Source organism: Pogona vitticeps, chromosome 4 (genome assembly GCF_051106095.1).
Source record: "Pogona vitticeps strain Pit_001003342236 chromosome 4, PviZW2.1, whole genome shotgun sequence".
Taxonomy (NCBI): domain Eukaryota; kingdom Metazoa; phylum Chordata; class Lepidosauria; order Squamata; family Agamidae; genus Pogona; species Pogona vitticeps.
Window position 1 is genome coordinate 36,893,755 of NC_135786.1, and position 14,047 is coordinate 36,907,801.

At 41.1% G+C, this 14,047-nt stretch overlaps 2 protein-coding genes and 1 long non-coding RNA gene across 4 annotated transcripts in view; 1 reads left to right on the forward strand and 2 right to left on the reverse strand.

Moving 5' to 3' along the window:
• On the reverse strand, positions 1–2,192 carry RABIF (RAB interacting factor). Its single transcript, XM_020782587.3, has 2 exons — positions 2,007–2,192; positions 1–913 (listed from the first exon to the last, which is right to left on the reverse strand). The coding sequence occupies exons 1-2, from the start codon at positions 2,154–2,156 to the stop codon at positions 668–670; spliced, it is 396 nt and encodes a 131-aa protein (XP_020638246.1). The 5' UTR covers positions 2,157–2,192; the 3' UTR covers positions 1–667.
• LOC140706543 (uncharacterized) lies at positions 2,167–5,450 on the forward strand. The gene is made up of 2 exons (XR_012086219.2): positions 2,167–2,354; positions 3,245–5,450. It is a non-coding gene; the product is annotated as an uncharacterized LOC140706543 (long non-coding RNA).
• Positions 3,945–14,047, reverse strand: part of KLHL12 (kelch like family member 12) — a 26,370-nt gene continuing 16,267 nt past the window's right edge. For both annotated transcript variants that reach the window (XM_020782489.3, XM_020782491.3), the window contains exons 7-12: positions 13,599–13,705; positions 11,538–11,733; positions 10,318–10,476; positions 8,918–9,016; positions 7,760–7,946; positions 3,945–5,765 (exon numbers count right to left, since the gene is read on the reverse strand). In XM_020782489.3, the coding sequence (XP_020638148.2) occupies positions 5,639–5,765; positions 7,760–7,946; positions 8,918–9,016; positions 10,318–10,476; positions 11,538–11,733; positions 13,599–13,705 (875 nt within the window). In that variant the 3' untranslated portion in view covers positions 3,945–5,638. The remainder of the gene's footprint in view (positions 5,766–7,759; positions 7,947–8,917; positions 9,017–10,317; positions 10,477–11,537; positions 11,734–13,598; positions 13,706–14,047) is intronic.

Genomic DNA, 14,047 nt, shown 5'->3' on the forward strand with positions numbered 1-14,047 from the left:
TTGATTTAATTTTTTAATCAAATATAAATATTCATAGAGGGCTAGAGTGTGCAGCAATACTCTCTTCTTGCCTTTTCATGACTTTTGACCCTTGAAATTCATTTGTCCCTGCATGCCCTCCCCTCACCATTTAAAATATCCCCCTGCAACTAGAGCTTGGTTTTCAACAAGATTATAGTCATTAAGTGGGAATATTTATTAATATATACTTCGTGCCAGTAAATGATATACACCTGGTGGTCCAAAATATGGTAGAAAACCGTAAATTAAAATCTGACACTGAAAAAGATAGATCTCTTACAGTATAATGCTCATTTTTTAGAAGGTAACAGTTCAATGAACCCTGATGTTTTCTTTTCTTCGGTACTTAAAAACGTGAACCATCCATTTCCATGGGAATAATTTTCTTCCAAAATACATCCAAATGAAACCACAATATTATACAGGAATGGTAGTCAGGACATGGCATATCTCACATGGAGAGTTTCCAGGGAGCTATAACTCACTTGACAAACAATATAAATAGATACTTTTTTCTATGCACCATGTTAGGGCAGCACACATGTGCATGTTGACGTCACAACATTGATCCCCAGAGGAAAAGCAATATATCTGTATTGGCCTCACCGGCTGACAGAAGGCCCACAGTTGATCTTCCGGTCCCCAGTCATTCATGAGACACCCGGTCCAAGGCCACGTAGAAACTCTTTTTATCATCCAAGCAGTGCCAGCCAATAGGACCTATTTCACAGTCTGCGCAGATCAGGAACTTTATATTTCCAACATCCTTGGTGAAGCCAACATTTTCGAAAGAGAACATGTCATCAACCAACCAGTGGTCCTGTAGGACATCCCCTTCTGGGTCACTATTACCCACCAGTGCTGTTTTCTTCTTCATAGAAGGAAGGAAAAGCTGTTGACCAATAAGATAAGCAGTCATTTGCTGTTATTACAAAAGGAATAATGTGAATGGCACCATTTGAGGCAGAAATTATTGGGGGAATTCTCTATCCTTTCTTGAACATAGAACTCGTGCATGCACTAGCTGGCAGATAGCACACACATGCATGGAACACATTTTATTTTCACTGCTGTCTTGAATACTTTGATAAACCCCAATATTAAATATTTGTCCAGCCATAAAGTAGGCCCTTCCCCGAGTTCCCAGGCTGAGTGACAGGTGTAACTTAGCACTACAGTTAACTTTTATTGTCAGGGCTTTGCCATAAAGTTTGCAGAGCAGCAACAGTCATGCCTCTGAGCATCTGTTGAGGTCAGCCCTCTTTCAGTCTCCCCACTCAGTAGCCGCAAACATAAGGCAAATGTGAAAGAAGAAAAATTTCAAGTCCTGCCTTCAGAATGATTACTTAAGAACAAGGCAAAGACAACCACACACACTTTGAGGAAGCAGTAGTTTTCCTACTTCAGTCCATTCTATTCTTATATCAGGACTGTGAAATACTGTAGGTGGGGGAGAGAGGCCCAGATTGATTCAAAATCATAAATCTATTTTTAAGGCTAACCAGAGATACAAAACTGGGTCTCTCTACATCTGAGGGAGGACCCACTGTGATGTAGTGGATAGAGTGACGGACTCGGGCTCTGGAGACCAGGGTTCAAATCCCCACCTGGTCCTGGAAACTCACTGGGGGAGTAGAACTCATAAAACCACTCCTCCAAAATTTCACTTATCTTGGAAACTCTATTAGGGTCGCTCTAAGCCCGACGGCACATAATTAAATGTAACATTCTTAACCCGGACATCTCCAGCCTGGTGCCTCCGGAAAATGGGAATTATAGTCCAACGCATCGGTTTCGGTCGTGAGGGGATGAAATGCTGCTCTGACCACTACACTACGCTGCCTAATTAAGCGGTGTCTGGTGAATGGAAGAAGATATTTGGAAGGGGAAAACTCGCGGTCTGGCTATCACGCCTTGCAGTAGCAGAAAGCACAGACGGGGTGTGTGTGTGAGGGCACAAGATTCCTATTCCGCCCCCCCCCTACCTCTCTGCGGGTGAAGGTCGCCATCCCAGGCAAAAGGACGCGGGAGCCGCAGCGCTGGCACATCACGGCCTTGCGGTTCCGCCCTTGGGCACACACCAGCTCTTCCAGTCCCGAAGCGGCCGCCTCCATTTGCGAACTGGGCGCCGCCATAGCTACGCAAGCGCAACGCGGGAGGGACGGGGAGAGAGCACGACCTAGGCGGAGCCATCGGGAAAGATCCTCCTTCCTTGGCCCGTTTCCCCTTGCCTCATCGGCCTTCGGCAGGCGTACGAGCGACGCTTAGGCAGCGGCGGCAGCAGCAGCTTCAGAAAAGAAGGCACAGTGATACTGTACTTGCTGTCTTCACAGGTAAAGTTGCTCCGGCGGCATTGTTGTGAACGTCGCCTTTCACGCATTTGATAAAACAGTTCTCACGGTCATGCAGGAGCGGACTGGAAAGGCAAGCAGGTTCCAGAATAGGCTGTCTATGCATCCCCGCAGATACCGGCTGAATTCATCAGATGGGTTGTGAAGGTATGGCCAAAATTATGGGCTGAAAAAATCGGAACATTCCTCCTGCCTGGCTAGCAGCTTCCTGGGATGACAGCTGCAGTAGCAAGCACCTTATCGTGCATCCCAATTTAGCTTTGTGAGCTGATCCAGACAGTCGTCCTTGACTGTTGACTGATAGGTTCTGAAACTGAATTGGGCATTAATGCTGTGAGCTCTTAAAAAGCATACAGACACTGGCATTCGTTCAGAGGCTTTTATCATTTCACCTATCAGCCCATGGATCTATTCGTATTCCATTCTGTACACAGGTTAATACTGCAATGTCCATGTCAGTATGTCCTTATTTTTCTTCACCCTCTTGACTTTCCATTAAAGCTTCAGGTGAATAGTGTGGCTGACACATTTAACTGTCAAAATAAGACTTGATTAAAGCACCTAATTAAATTTGGGCAACAGATTATTGCTTCAACATGAGCAGCTTTCCTTACTTTGTTCATTCCCAGTTGATTGTAGATAATCAAAGCAAGCAGAACAGGCACCCATTAACTGTGATGACTCGCTAGTTAATGAAAGTCAGAAATGCAATTATAACTATCCAGATGGAATTTAACTACCTAAATAGATCCCCCTACTCTTAATTCCTATGATATTGTTTGTTGTGAAAATCAACACACTACTGTACTGTATAGACATACTGTATCTTACTTGGTAAATTACCTTCTACTTACTGGCATTTATATCTTCAGATCTCAAGAGCTGATGCTAAGATGTACAAAGTCCAGCTACACCAAACAATAATTTCGTATACAATGAAGAGTGCAGTAGTTTGTCAAAATGTAAGTTAATACTATATAGTGTCATTTGCCGATCTAATGACAATCCTTTAAAATGCTATTATGGCATTAATCTTCACTTTGTTTAAGTTGTAATAACTTGCATCTTTAAGAATATGTTGCAAAGAAGTCGGCAGATGCAGAATCCATGTTACTTATTAGGCAACTCTTGGACTGCAAAGTGAACAAACCTATCCATTTTGAAGGAAATCAACCCTGAGTGCTCACTGGAAGGACAGATCCTGAAGCTGAGGCTCCAATACTTTGGACATCTCCTGAGAAGACTCCCTGGAAAAGACCCTGATGTTGGGAAAGTGTGAAGGCAAGAGGAGAAGGGGACGACAGAGGACGAGATGGTTGGACAGTGTCATCGGAGCTACCAACATGACTTTGACCCAACTCCGGGAGGCAGTGGAAGACAGGAGGGCCTGGCGTGCTCTGGTCCATGGGGTCAGGAGTCAGATATGACTTAACGTCTAAACAGCAAATCTACAATTCATGTGCGACACTCTAAAGAGCTTCTGAAAGTGCTCTTGACCATGTTGTGCCTGACTTTTCAAAATGGCCGTAGGGTCCTGGGATACAAATACAAAGCCAACCTGCACAGAAAGACTGGTATTTTTATACTTTTATTAAAAAATACAAAAGAAATGGATCACAAACACTGGTGTGAAAAGACAGACTTTTAAACTCAGTGTTGTTTGAAAGTGCATCATTATCCCATGCTACAGTATCCCCAAAGCAAGGAGTCAACAGCACCCAAGAAAATAAATACATTCACCCCTTGGTTCCTGATTGGGCAACACAGGAAGAGGCTCAGTAGTTCATGGGAAAGAGCTCCAGGGTCATGCTGAAAGTTTCCGGCACATAATTGAGAGATGGAGCTGAATTATCCACAGGCTCAAGTGTCCATTTCAGCAATGCGACTTAATATTCACATATTTAATAACAATGCATTACACATCAAAGAGTTATTGAATTGGCAGGAAAAAAGGGAATCCTAAATGTAACTACAAAATGTCACGAACAAAATTTAAGAGCTCCAGTTCACATGATAGATGTTCAAAATCTTTACTGTAACTGCTTCCGGAGAGATGAGTCGGCAGGAAAAGCTACAGTATGTTGGCAACATTTGCATGTTCTTAAGGATATAAAACTTCTCATGCTCCTAATCTGGATGTTAGTGCTAAAACCAGAGTGCAATATTCAATATTTTGAAAAGCAGAGATGATGAAGTGAAACTCAACTTGTTCTGACACTACACATGCTGGATATATAGAATGCAATTGCTGTAAAGAATTGCATTCTTTACAGGAATTGCATTGCTTCAACCTTATTTATAGTGCAGACTTAGAGGTGTCTGTGTAGGGTTAAAAGGTGCTCTGAAATCCATGAGGACTAACTGTACTGTAACAGCACGTCCAGCCTGAAAAGGACCCTGGACAGATGTACTCCTTAAAAACATATGTCTGCATCCTGTTGTTACAGCCAGGCTCCCAAGAACACACCATCAAGACATATTACTGCACTGCTAACAGTAAGAACTTCTACCCTAGGAGGCTGATGTAAACTACAAACATGTTTTCATTCAAAGTATCAAAATGTGCTCTTCTGGACGTGGGGGATGAGAAGAGAAACACTGGTATCCTGACTCTGTCAGAAAACATAAGATGCAATATTCTCTTGCTGCCTGCCCTCCTTCCTAGCAGACATACTGATTATTGCAATTGGCAATAATTTCCACTTTCCTCTCTTTAGTCATTAAGGTCAGATTCCTTAAACTAACATACTCTTGCAGTTGTCTGATTTACTCTGGCTGGATCTTCTCGTAAGCATCAACCACAAGATTCTGCCAAACTTCAAAAAGACATGATGTTAACCTATAGTATGTCTGCACTTCAGCAGGTTAGGTACATGGAAATATTTAGGCACAAGCCAACCCTTAGACTCATGCTTACATTTTCTTGTGCATGTTGATATTTTGCAGATGACCAAGATAAGCTGCTTAATTTCAGCCATTCAGCAGACATCCTTGTTGTTCCAAAAACTCACTTTTACGGTGGTAGCATATATGAGCATGTTACTTCTCTGTTTTCAGTTAAAAATGACTTATATGGTTTTGTTGGGATCTTTCATTTCCAAACTGGAATCAGTAGTTTTAATGGTGAGCTGGAGGATGTGCAGCACAGGGCTGGCGCTGAAAATCACTGCATCCATAGCCACACGCCCAGGAACTCCAAAGTTGGTGCTTTCTGTCACAACTCTCTGATCCACAGAAGTGCTCTTTCAAGGCTTCTCCCTAAAATGTCATTTCTCCCGCAACACACAAACCCCAGCATCACAACGTTGGGTCCCCAGTGATGTCACCACTTCCCAGCTGTCAATGATAGGGTCATAGCATTCAATACTGCTCAGGAGTGAATTCCCATCATACCTATAGGTAACAGAAGGTTAGAGATGAAACATAACTGGAGTTTAGGAATTTTGGATGTAGAAGAGATTAATTTTATCAGTTAATAAATGTCAGTAGTTTGGGAGGGACAGCAAAACCACCTATGCTAATTAAGATGAAGTACAGCTCCTGTATCTTTAAGAGATCAAGGCAAGATAAACTGCCATGTCTGTCTTTGCTGATGCTAGGACAATCAAACAAAGGCCACATTATATTTTTATGGCAAACCTCCATGTCTGGACAAGGCCAAATGTCTTCTATAATACAGAAATTGTACCAGAATGTTCACCTTGTTGTGTGTTTCAGCAAGCTATTTTCCTTTGCCTTGTGCCCTGCTGTCTTATTAAGAAAACACTGCACTGTAGTGGTTTTGAAAGTTGACTAGATTTTTCTTTTATTTTTATGATTTTCACTGGTGCTTTCTTTGCTATTGTTTGCTTGATTTCATTGTCTGTTAATTGCACAGAATAGTGCATCACATTAATGGGGCAATATATCAGTCCTTCCCTTCTAATATTCAGGAAACACATTAGAACTTTGCTTTTCAGGGAGGCATTTCATGATAGCCTCCCTTTATAATTGTTGGTCATTCAGTTTTATTTTGATGATTATACCCTTTATCCTTTATCTCATCTGTTTGTGGCCATCCTGATTTTAGATCTGTTATTTTGTTATATAGATATATCTTATTTTATATTTTTGGTTTGGATGGAGTTTGGCTTTTCTTTGTATGTTTACTTTACAGTGGGGTCTTGACTTAAGAACGGCTTGAGTTAAGAACATTTTGACTTAAGAACCGCTCTCATAGGAAAATATTGACTTGATTTACATACTTAGATTTGAGTTAAGAACTGAAAAAAACCACGTGGGAGGCAGGGAAAGTGCAAAATTTGAACTTTCAGTTAACTGTTGGCCAGTGAAAAGGGTGCCTGTCTGCTTCCTCACTCCTCCCAGCATTTAGAGAGTGGATTGGTACTGCCTGGACTGTATTTTCCCTGCCTTCCCTGAACCTTTCTTGACCTAAGAAAAAAAAGAAACAAAATATCCCCCTCTAGTGGTCGAAGGCAGAATAGCAGCTTCCCATTAGTTTCTATGGACGGAAAACAGCAGATACGGATCAAATGGTTTTCAATGCATTCCTATGGGAAATGCAGATTTGACCTGAGAACTTTTTGACTTGAGAACCGCCTTCCAATACGGATTAAGTTCTCAAGTCAAGACCCCACTGTACTGCTGAAACTGCCCAGAGTAGTGGAAAGGCCACTAGATGGTGCAGTATAAAAATATAATGAATGAATAAATTAATAAAATAAATTGCATGTGTTTGGCACAAAAGTAGTCATTCTAACATTACAGAACATAACTTTATACCTGAATATGAAAGAAAATCAATGAAAATGACTCAAGTATAATCCCTAAGAACAGGACTGGGCAGAAAATGAAGTAACTGCATAAATAAGATGGTCTTTCCAGCTCTTCTCTGAGAAAGAAGTAAAAGGAAACACATTAAGCAATCTGACTAGAACAATACAATGTGCAGGATATGCATAGCATGAAAAGCTTGCCAGTTGATTTCATGGCAGAGACAATTTGGTGAAATGTTTAGCCAATATCAGAGCAAAAATGAAAACAGAGGCTGGATAAAACTACACAATGCACACAGTCTGCTTCTGATCTGTGCCTTCAGAAAACTGTCTTTGAGGAGCCTGGAAGGATGCAGCAAAAAACCCGAGTCTTTCTGTTCCCTCATAGCTCACACATTAGCTTTGTTTCGTGGTTGGTTGTTAGGAAATAAACTTGGGGTTAGTCTGCATTCTGACTACTCAGATATAAAGCTTGGAGGGGACTGCTCACTTCTAATAGTCTGCAAAGTAAGGCATCTGATTTGACCCAGAGTTAACATGCCTGCATAGTGGAGAAAGCTTCAGATATGGATATTCAGGCCTCATCCAGCAGAAGAGTCTTAGTTTGCTTACCCTGCTATGGCGTAAAGCCTTCCCCTCAGCACTGTTGCACCCACATAACAGCGGGGGGTTGTCATACTGGTCACTGTTGTCCAAGAATCTGTGCGAATATTATAAGCTTCCACAGAGGAGAGATGTGCTGTTCCATCAAACCCTCCAACCACATAAATATGATCATTCAGCAAGGCTACGCCAGCTCCTACCAAGAGAAACCACAGAGAATGACACTAAGGTAAGTGAGTGTCAGTCAGATAGGCATGTTTGCAAACATCTTAGTGGTCTTTTTGTGCTCATACATTCTTCCTTGCATTACACATAGCTGAGCAGCATCATTTGAGTCATACATGTGTTTTTATAAACAAACAAACAAAAAAAAACATTCAGTAAACACGGTGCTACTACGGTATTTGTCTCCAAGAAGTGGCCTGGATTTCTTGAGATCTCTGTTGTTGGTGTGGCAGCCCAGCTGGCCCTGCTCCCCTGGCATAGTGGCTCCATATGGTGACCAGGGAGGATGTTTGGGCATGCCAGGAGGCTGATGCAGGTTGGGGGAGGGGTATGTATGTGTGTGTTAATCAATTGTTTATGCTTTGTAGTTACATTTTGGGGCTATAGGAGTTATACATGGATTTTAAATTACACAGGGGTCTGGTGCCCCAACCCCAGAAATGTTGACAGGAGAAGTGTACTGTTGCAACTCCCGTGTCTTTAGTATCCTACTGCTAAGGTGACAGAGGAAGTATAACACAACCGACAGCTATTCCTGAACCTGAACTATAATTGTGAACAAGACAGCAATGCTGATTTAAAATGTTAAAGAAAAATACACAGTTAAAATGTCCCACCAAACTGCTTCTTATTGTTCTTAAGTAATGTGAAGGAAGACATAGTTTATGTGATGAGGATTATTAAAATATTACGGTGCTAGGAATGGTGTCAGAAATAAAAGGCTTGTTACAGATAAGACTGGCAAAATCTGAATGCAGCTGCTTTTGAAGAGTAAGGTTGCATGGAAAAAACAAATAATTATTTTTCTTAATCACTACTACACTGACATTTCTGTTACCTAAAGATTACCAACAAAATCTCTATAACTGCTGGTAAAGCCTAGCTGTAAACCAGATTTATGGATTTCATTCTATAGCAACCCATCCTGATAGGAAATCTCACCTGAGCGTTTAGTGGCCATTGGAGTGACATTTGTCCAATGCCCAGTGTGAGGATCATATCGCTCCACAGAATTTAAAATGTTCAGACCATCATAACCACCTGAAAACACACAGAGAGTCAACAAATAAATGTATTGGTATATGCAACATCCATACAGGAAAAGGAAAGGGAACTCTGATGCAATCTGGCTCAAGTGGGGTGAAAGACTTTGACTCACAAAACAGATGAGATAAAGAGGCAAACTTACAATCTCACTAGCATGCAGATTTTATGAAATAAAAATTGAGCCCACTCCTTTTTTCAGCTTCCTTCTGATGAACTAAGTTCTCAATAATATGGAATTAAGGAATTATTTTTGCTTACAAAGATACTTGGTTACAACTGACAGAAAGAAAGCTTTATGCTTTACAAGCAAGGCTGTCAGGTCATGAACACCACAGTGAACCCAAGCCAGAATGACCCAAGGAGGTGGCACTTCAATGCTTTTTTCTTCTAAATGATTGCTCATGGGAGGTACACAGTGTGGTGCAGTGGATACAGAGACACATTAGGATTCTGGAGACCTGGATTTGAATTCCTGCTCATCAATGGATACTCACTAGTGGAAAGATGCCATTAGTAAAACCACTCCTTAAATATTACTTACCTTGAAAATCCTACTAAGGTGGTTGTAAGTTGGTTCTGACTTGACAGCACATAACACATACACAACTAACACAGCTCTTAATTACTTAAATAGGGTCTGAATATATTAGTTAAATCATTCCAAAAAGTTAAAAAAAAATAATATAAAAAAACCTGAAGTAGATATTCCTATGAAACTATTAAGCTAGAATTCCACTGCCAGTTTATGCTTATGTAGGATAAGTCATAGAAGTCTCAGTGGCAAATTCCTTCTCATTAAAAAGGTTTTGTTCGCATTCCTTGGGAACACACCCAAATTTTATGCCCAAGAAAACTGGCAGCACATTTTTAATGAGCAGCAGTTTGCTGCCAAGACTTACGTGAATTCTCCTATGCAAGGATAAATTAGCGATATAATTCTGTCCACAATCTAATTTGGATATTGCTATCTTCAGCTATCAGGCCAGCTCTTATTGTGATGATAAACTCATAAGTATACAAAAAAGTAAACAAAAATTAAAAATTGATAGGATAGATAGCATTTCTTAAAACAAAACCAAGCCAATCTTAAACTTGGAATTCTGAAACTAGAAGTATTTTGGAGAATAATGTTTTCCTATTTTATATGATAACTCAGAGCAGAAGAGTACCTACAACTAATGGGATACTTGCAAATATACTTCCTAATCATAACATTCTTCTACAGCCTTTTCTCCAGACTATAGCCCAAATGCTGGTACATACCAAATCAGAAAAGACATTAAGGTTATACTTACCAAGACAGTAGATAACATTATTAGCAACAACCAATCCGGCTCCTTCTCGTGCTGTCTGCATATCTCCCAACATACTCCACTGATCAATGTTAGGATCATATCTTTCCATACTTGTATGGCGTCGACTTCCATCAAAACCTCCAGAAACATAGATCATGTCTGCAACACATACCAGATTATGAACTAGATTCGTCGAATTGAATTACAAGGCCTGCCTTTGGCTAGATGTCATTTGATTCCTCTTTATTTCCAAAGAACTAAGGTGGCTTACATCATAAAAATATAAAAATTAAATACAGTTTTAAAAGACTATAAAAGCAATAAAGACAAAGGGTTAAACAATTCAAGAGTACTTTAAACTGAGCAGAAGAAAATAAGAAGCCAGTAAAGCTGACCTAACAATCAAGTTATATTCTAAAAAATAAATAAATTGTAGTTATAAGTCTGCTTATAGTACATATGTGCAGCTTCTAAACATCTTAGAAGAGTAGCTGCATGTATAGCCTCATGTGGAGCATGCTCCAGTAGTAGTGATATATATCACAGTATTAAAAATAGTATTTTAGAAATACGTAATTTCTTAGCCAAGTAAGAGAGACGTATCAATTCCTTCAAGTTTTATCTTAATGCAACTGGATCATTTACAAGACTGAGAAGAAGGATGACAATGTTTCATTTAGTATTTACAGTGGTGCCTCACTAGACAGTTACCCCGCGTGACAGTTTTTTCGCTAGACATTGACTTTTTGCGATCGCTATAGCGATTCGTAAAACAGTGATTCCTATGGGGGAATTTTGCTGAACAATGTTTGGTCCCTGCTTCGCAAACCAATTTTCACTAGACAACGATTTTGACAGCTCCCTCCATGCTTGCAAAATGGGTGTTTTCGGGACCTAAGCTTCGCAAGACAGCTATTTAAACAGCTGATCGGCGGTTCGCAAAGCGGCTTTCCTATGGCTGATCTTTGCTAGACAACGACAATTCTTCCCCATTGGAACGTATTAAACAGGTTTCAATGCATCCCAATGGGGAAAATGCTTTTCTCTAGACGATGATTTCGCTAAACAGTGATTTCAGTGGAACAGATTATCATCTAGCGAGGCACCACTGTATCTTCCAAATAAGTATAAATTAATTCTTTTAAAACCTGTCTTGATGAACCTAGATTGCTTAAAATACTGACTAGCAGGGAGACGATAAATTATTAGAAAACATTTACCTCCCATAGTGGTTGCTCCTGCTAGGCCCCGTCGAACATTCATGGGAGCCACAGAGTACCATATACTATCTTCATCAGAGGTATAATCCAAGCACTCTACAGAACTGAGACGAGAACGACCATCATAACCACCTATTACGTATATCCGATCATGCAAGGAAACAGTGGCAACGTAGCGTCTTTTACGGCTGATACTCTATGCAAGGTAAAAGAGAAAAATAAGAAACTAATAAATGCTGTCATCTGTAACCATCATTGTCTCCTGCAATTTCCTTGAGCCACTACTGAGAAATATAAAGAAGCTATCACTCTAGACAAGGTATTGGAAATCAAAACAGAAAAAAGTGACAGGGCTTATTATTTCTATGTATCTAGCTCATCAACAACAGAGCTACTAAATTTCAAATATCTGCTTCAACATACAGTTAACAGTTCTGTCACGTTATCCTGCATGCACTAAAAAAAGTCCCCAACAGAAAGGAATGGATCCGTAAGGAAGCGAAAAAGTATTTGACTTTTTGGATTGTCTTGCCACTGTCCTGGCAGTACAAGCAGATTAAAGCTGCATGTGGGACATTTCTGATCCTTCATCTCAGACTGCAGTACACAAAATATCTTCCCTACAGGGGTATTATTTGTATGGCTACAACACATTTGACATACATTCTCTCAATAATCTTTAAAGCTACTTTATAAGGAAGGATGCTCAGCCTTGGGGGCTGAGGTGAGAAATAGATTCACTTAAAATCTCCTGGCAAAACTGGGAGACAGAGCTTAAATTTGAACTCAGGATTTCCCAATTTATACTTCATTTTTTTTCAAATTTAGAAGTTTTAAAAAAGCAATGATGAAGGACTGTGTGACTTGCAATTTAAAAAAAGTTTTTTTTGGATTGCAAGTCACACAGTCCTTCAACACTGGCTATGCTGGCTAGGGATGATGGGAGTTGAAGGCAATTCTATTTTCCATTTCTATGGTGATTACAGTTAGGGACAGAGTGAGAGAGGCATGTTCCATTGTGTATATCCTAGAGCTGATGTGTAGGAAACTGCTTTGTTGTTGTTTCCTTCTTAAATCAGAGAAGCATCACTGAAAATCCTTCCTATGCCAGATTAACTACCCACAAGGTTCAAAACATATCCTTTCTATTGCTGTGGGGCAGGTACCAAGGAAAGAGAAATCTGAAAGAACAAACAATGGACAGAGACAAGGGTCAAGTACTGCTTCACCTACTGGCTCCCTGCTCTAAATTCCCTCCTGCCTAAGGGACTTCAAGGCACCTGTTACATGCAACAGACAGTAACCTACAGACAGCATCCTAGTAAGAAGAACCAGGCTGCCCAAACATGTTTGGCACGAACAGCAGAGATGGGCATGAACCACCGGTTCGGTGGTTCATGCCAGTTTGGCAAGTGGCCAAACGGGTTCCACGGTTTGGTGCCCTGCCACCTCTGGCAAGCGCCCACTCAGAGGCAGTGCCTGGAGGAGGCAGGGCAAGTGAATTCAAGGCACTGCTTCTGAGTGGGTGTAGCATTCAGCCCTGCCCTCACCTGTCCGTCACAGCTGGGCAGTGGAACATCAGCCAATGAGGGGACGGAAGGTGGTGCAGAAGGGGGAGGAGCTGGAATATATAAAGGGGTGTATGATGAGGGAGAAGAGAGATTAGGGAGAGATTTTGTGAGCGTTAGTGATGAGTGTGTCAATGGGCCTGTGAGCCAAATAGTCAGTGAGGGAAGAGTCTGTGTGTGCCATTGAGTGAGAGACCTTGATTAACATTTTGTGATTTACTTACTTTATTTTGTTAAACCAATAAACCCGTTTTTGTTTTGAAACAACACTTGTCTTTTTAAAATATTGGATAAAGTTAGTGGCAGCAACTGAAGAAGAAGAGTGAGCACTCCTGGAGGCCTGAGTTGGTAGAGGCTTCAGTGTGCTCGCAACAGTGGGTGCCTGCCCGGGGTGGGTGTGATGCCGAAGGGTGGAACATCTGTTCAGCCATTGGCCAAACTAATGGTTCATGCCCATCTCTACTGTAAAACATTTGACAAAACAATTACATACTGGTAAGAAACTCCACTCCTGTGTCTTTGGGTCATACTTCTCTACCACATCGATTGGTGACTGCTGACTTCCGAAGCCCCCGATTACTAACAGAACCTCATTGGCACCTGAATAAAAACAGACCACTGAACTGTTAATGCTCCCAGTACATGAACAAGAATACAGTGGTGCCTCAACTTACGGGCGTCCCAACATACAACCATTTTGAGTTATGACCAGCTCCGGCTGCAAAATTTTGCTTTGACTTGTGGCTGGAGCTTCGAGTTACAACCAGAAAAAGGCAGGGAAAAAAGGCAGGGAATTCAAATTGTTAACCCTTGGTGGCGAAGAGGCTGCTTCTTTGTAGCTCTTTCGCCCCAGCGGTTAGAGAGTGTGCAATCAGAGGAGGCTTCGGATTGCCTGGTAATGTAAGGTGCTGCTTTCTACTTTTCAAAAACTGTTCTGGATGG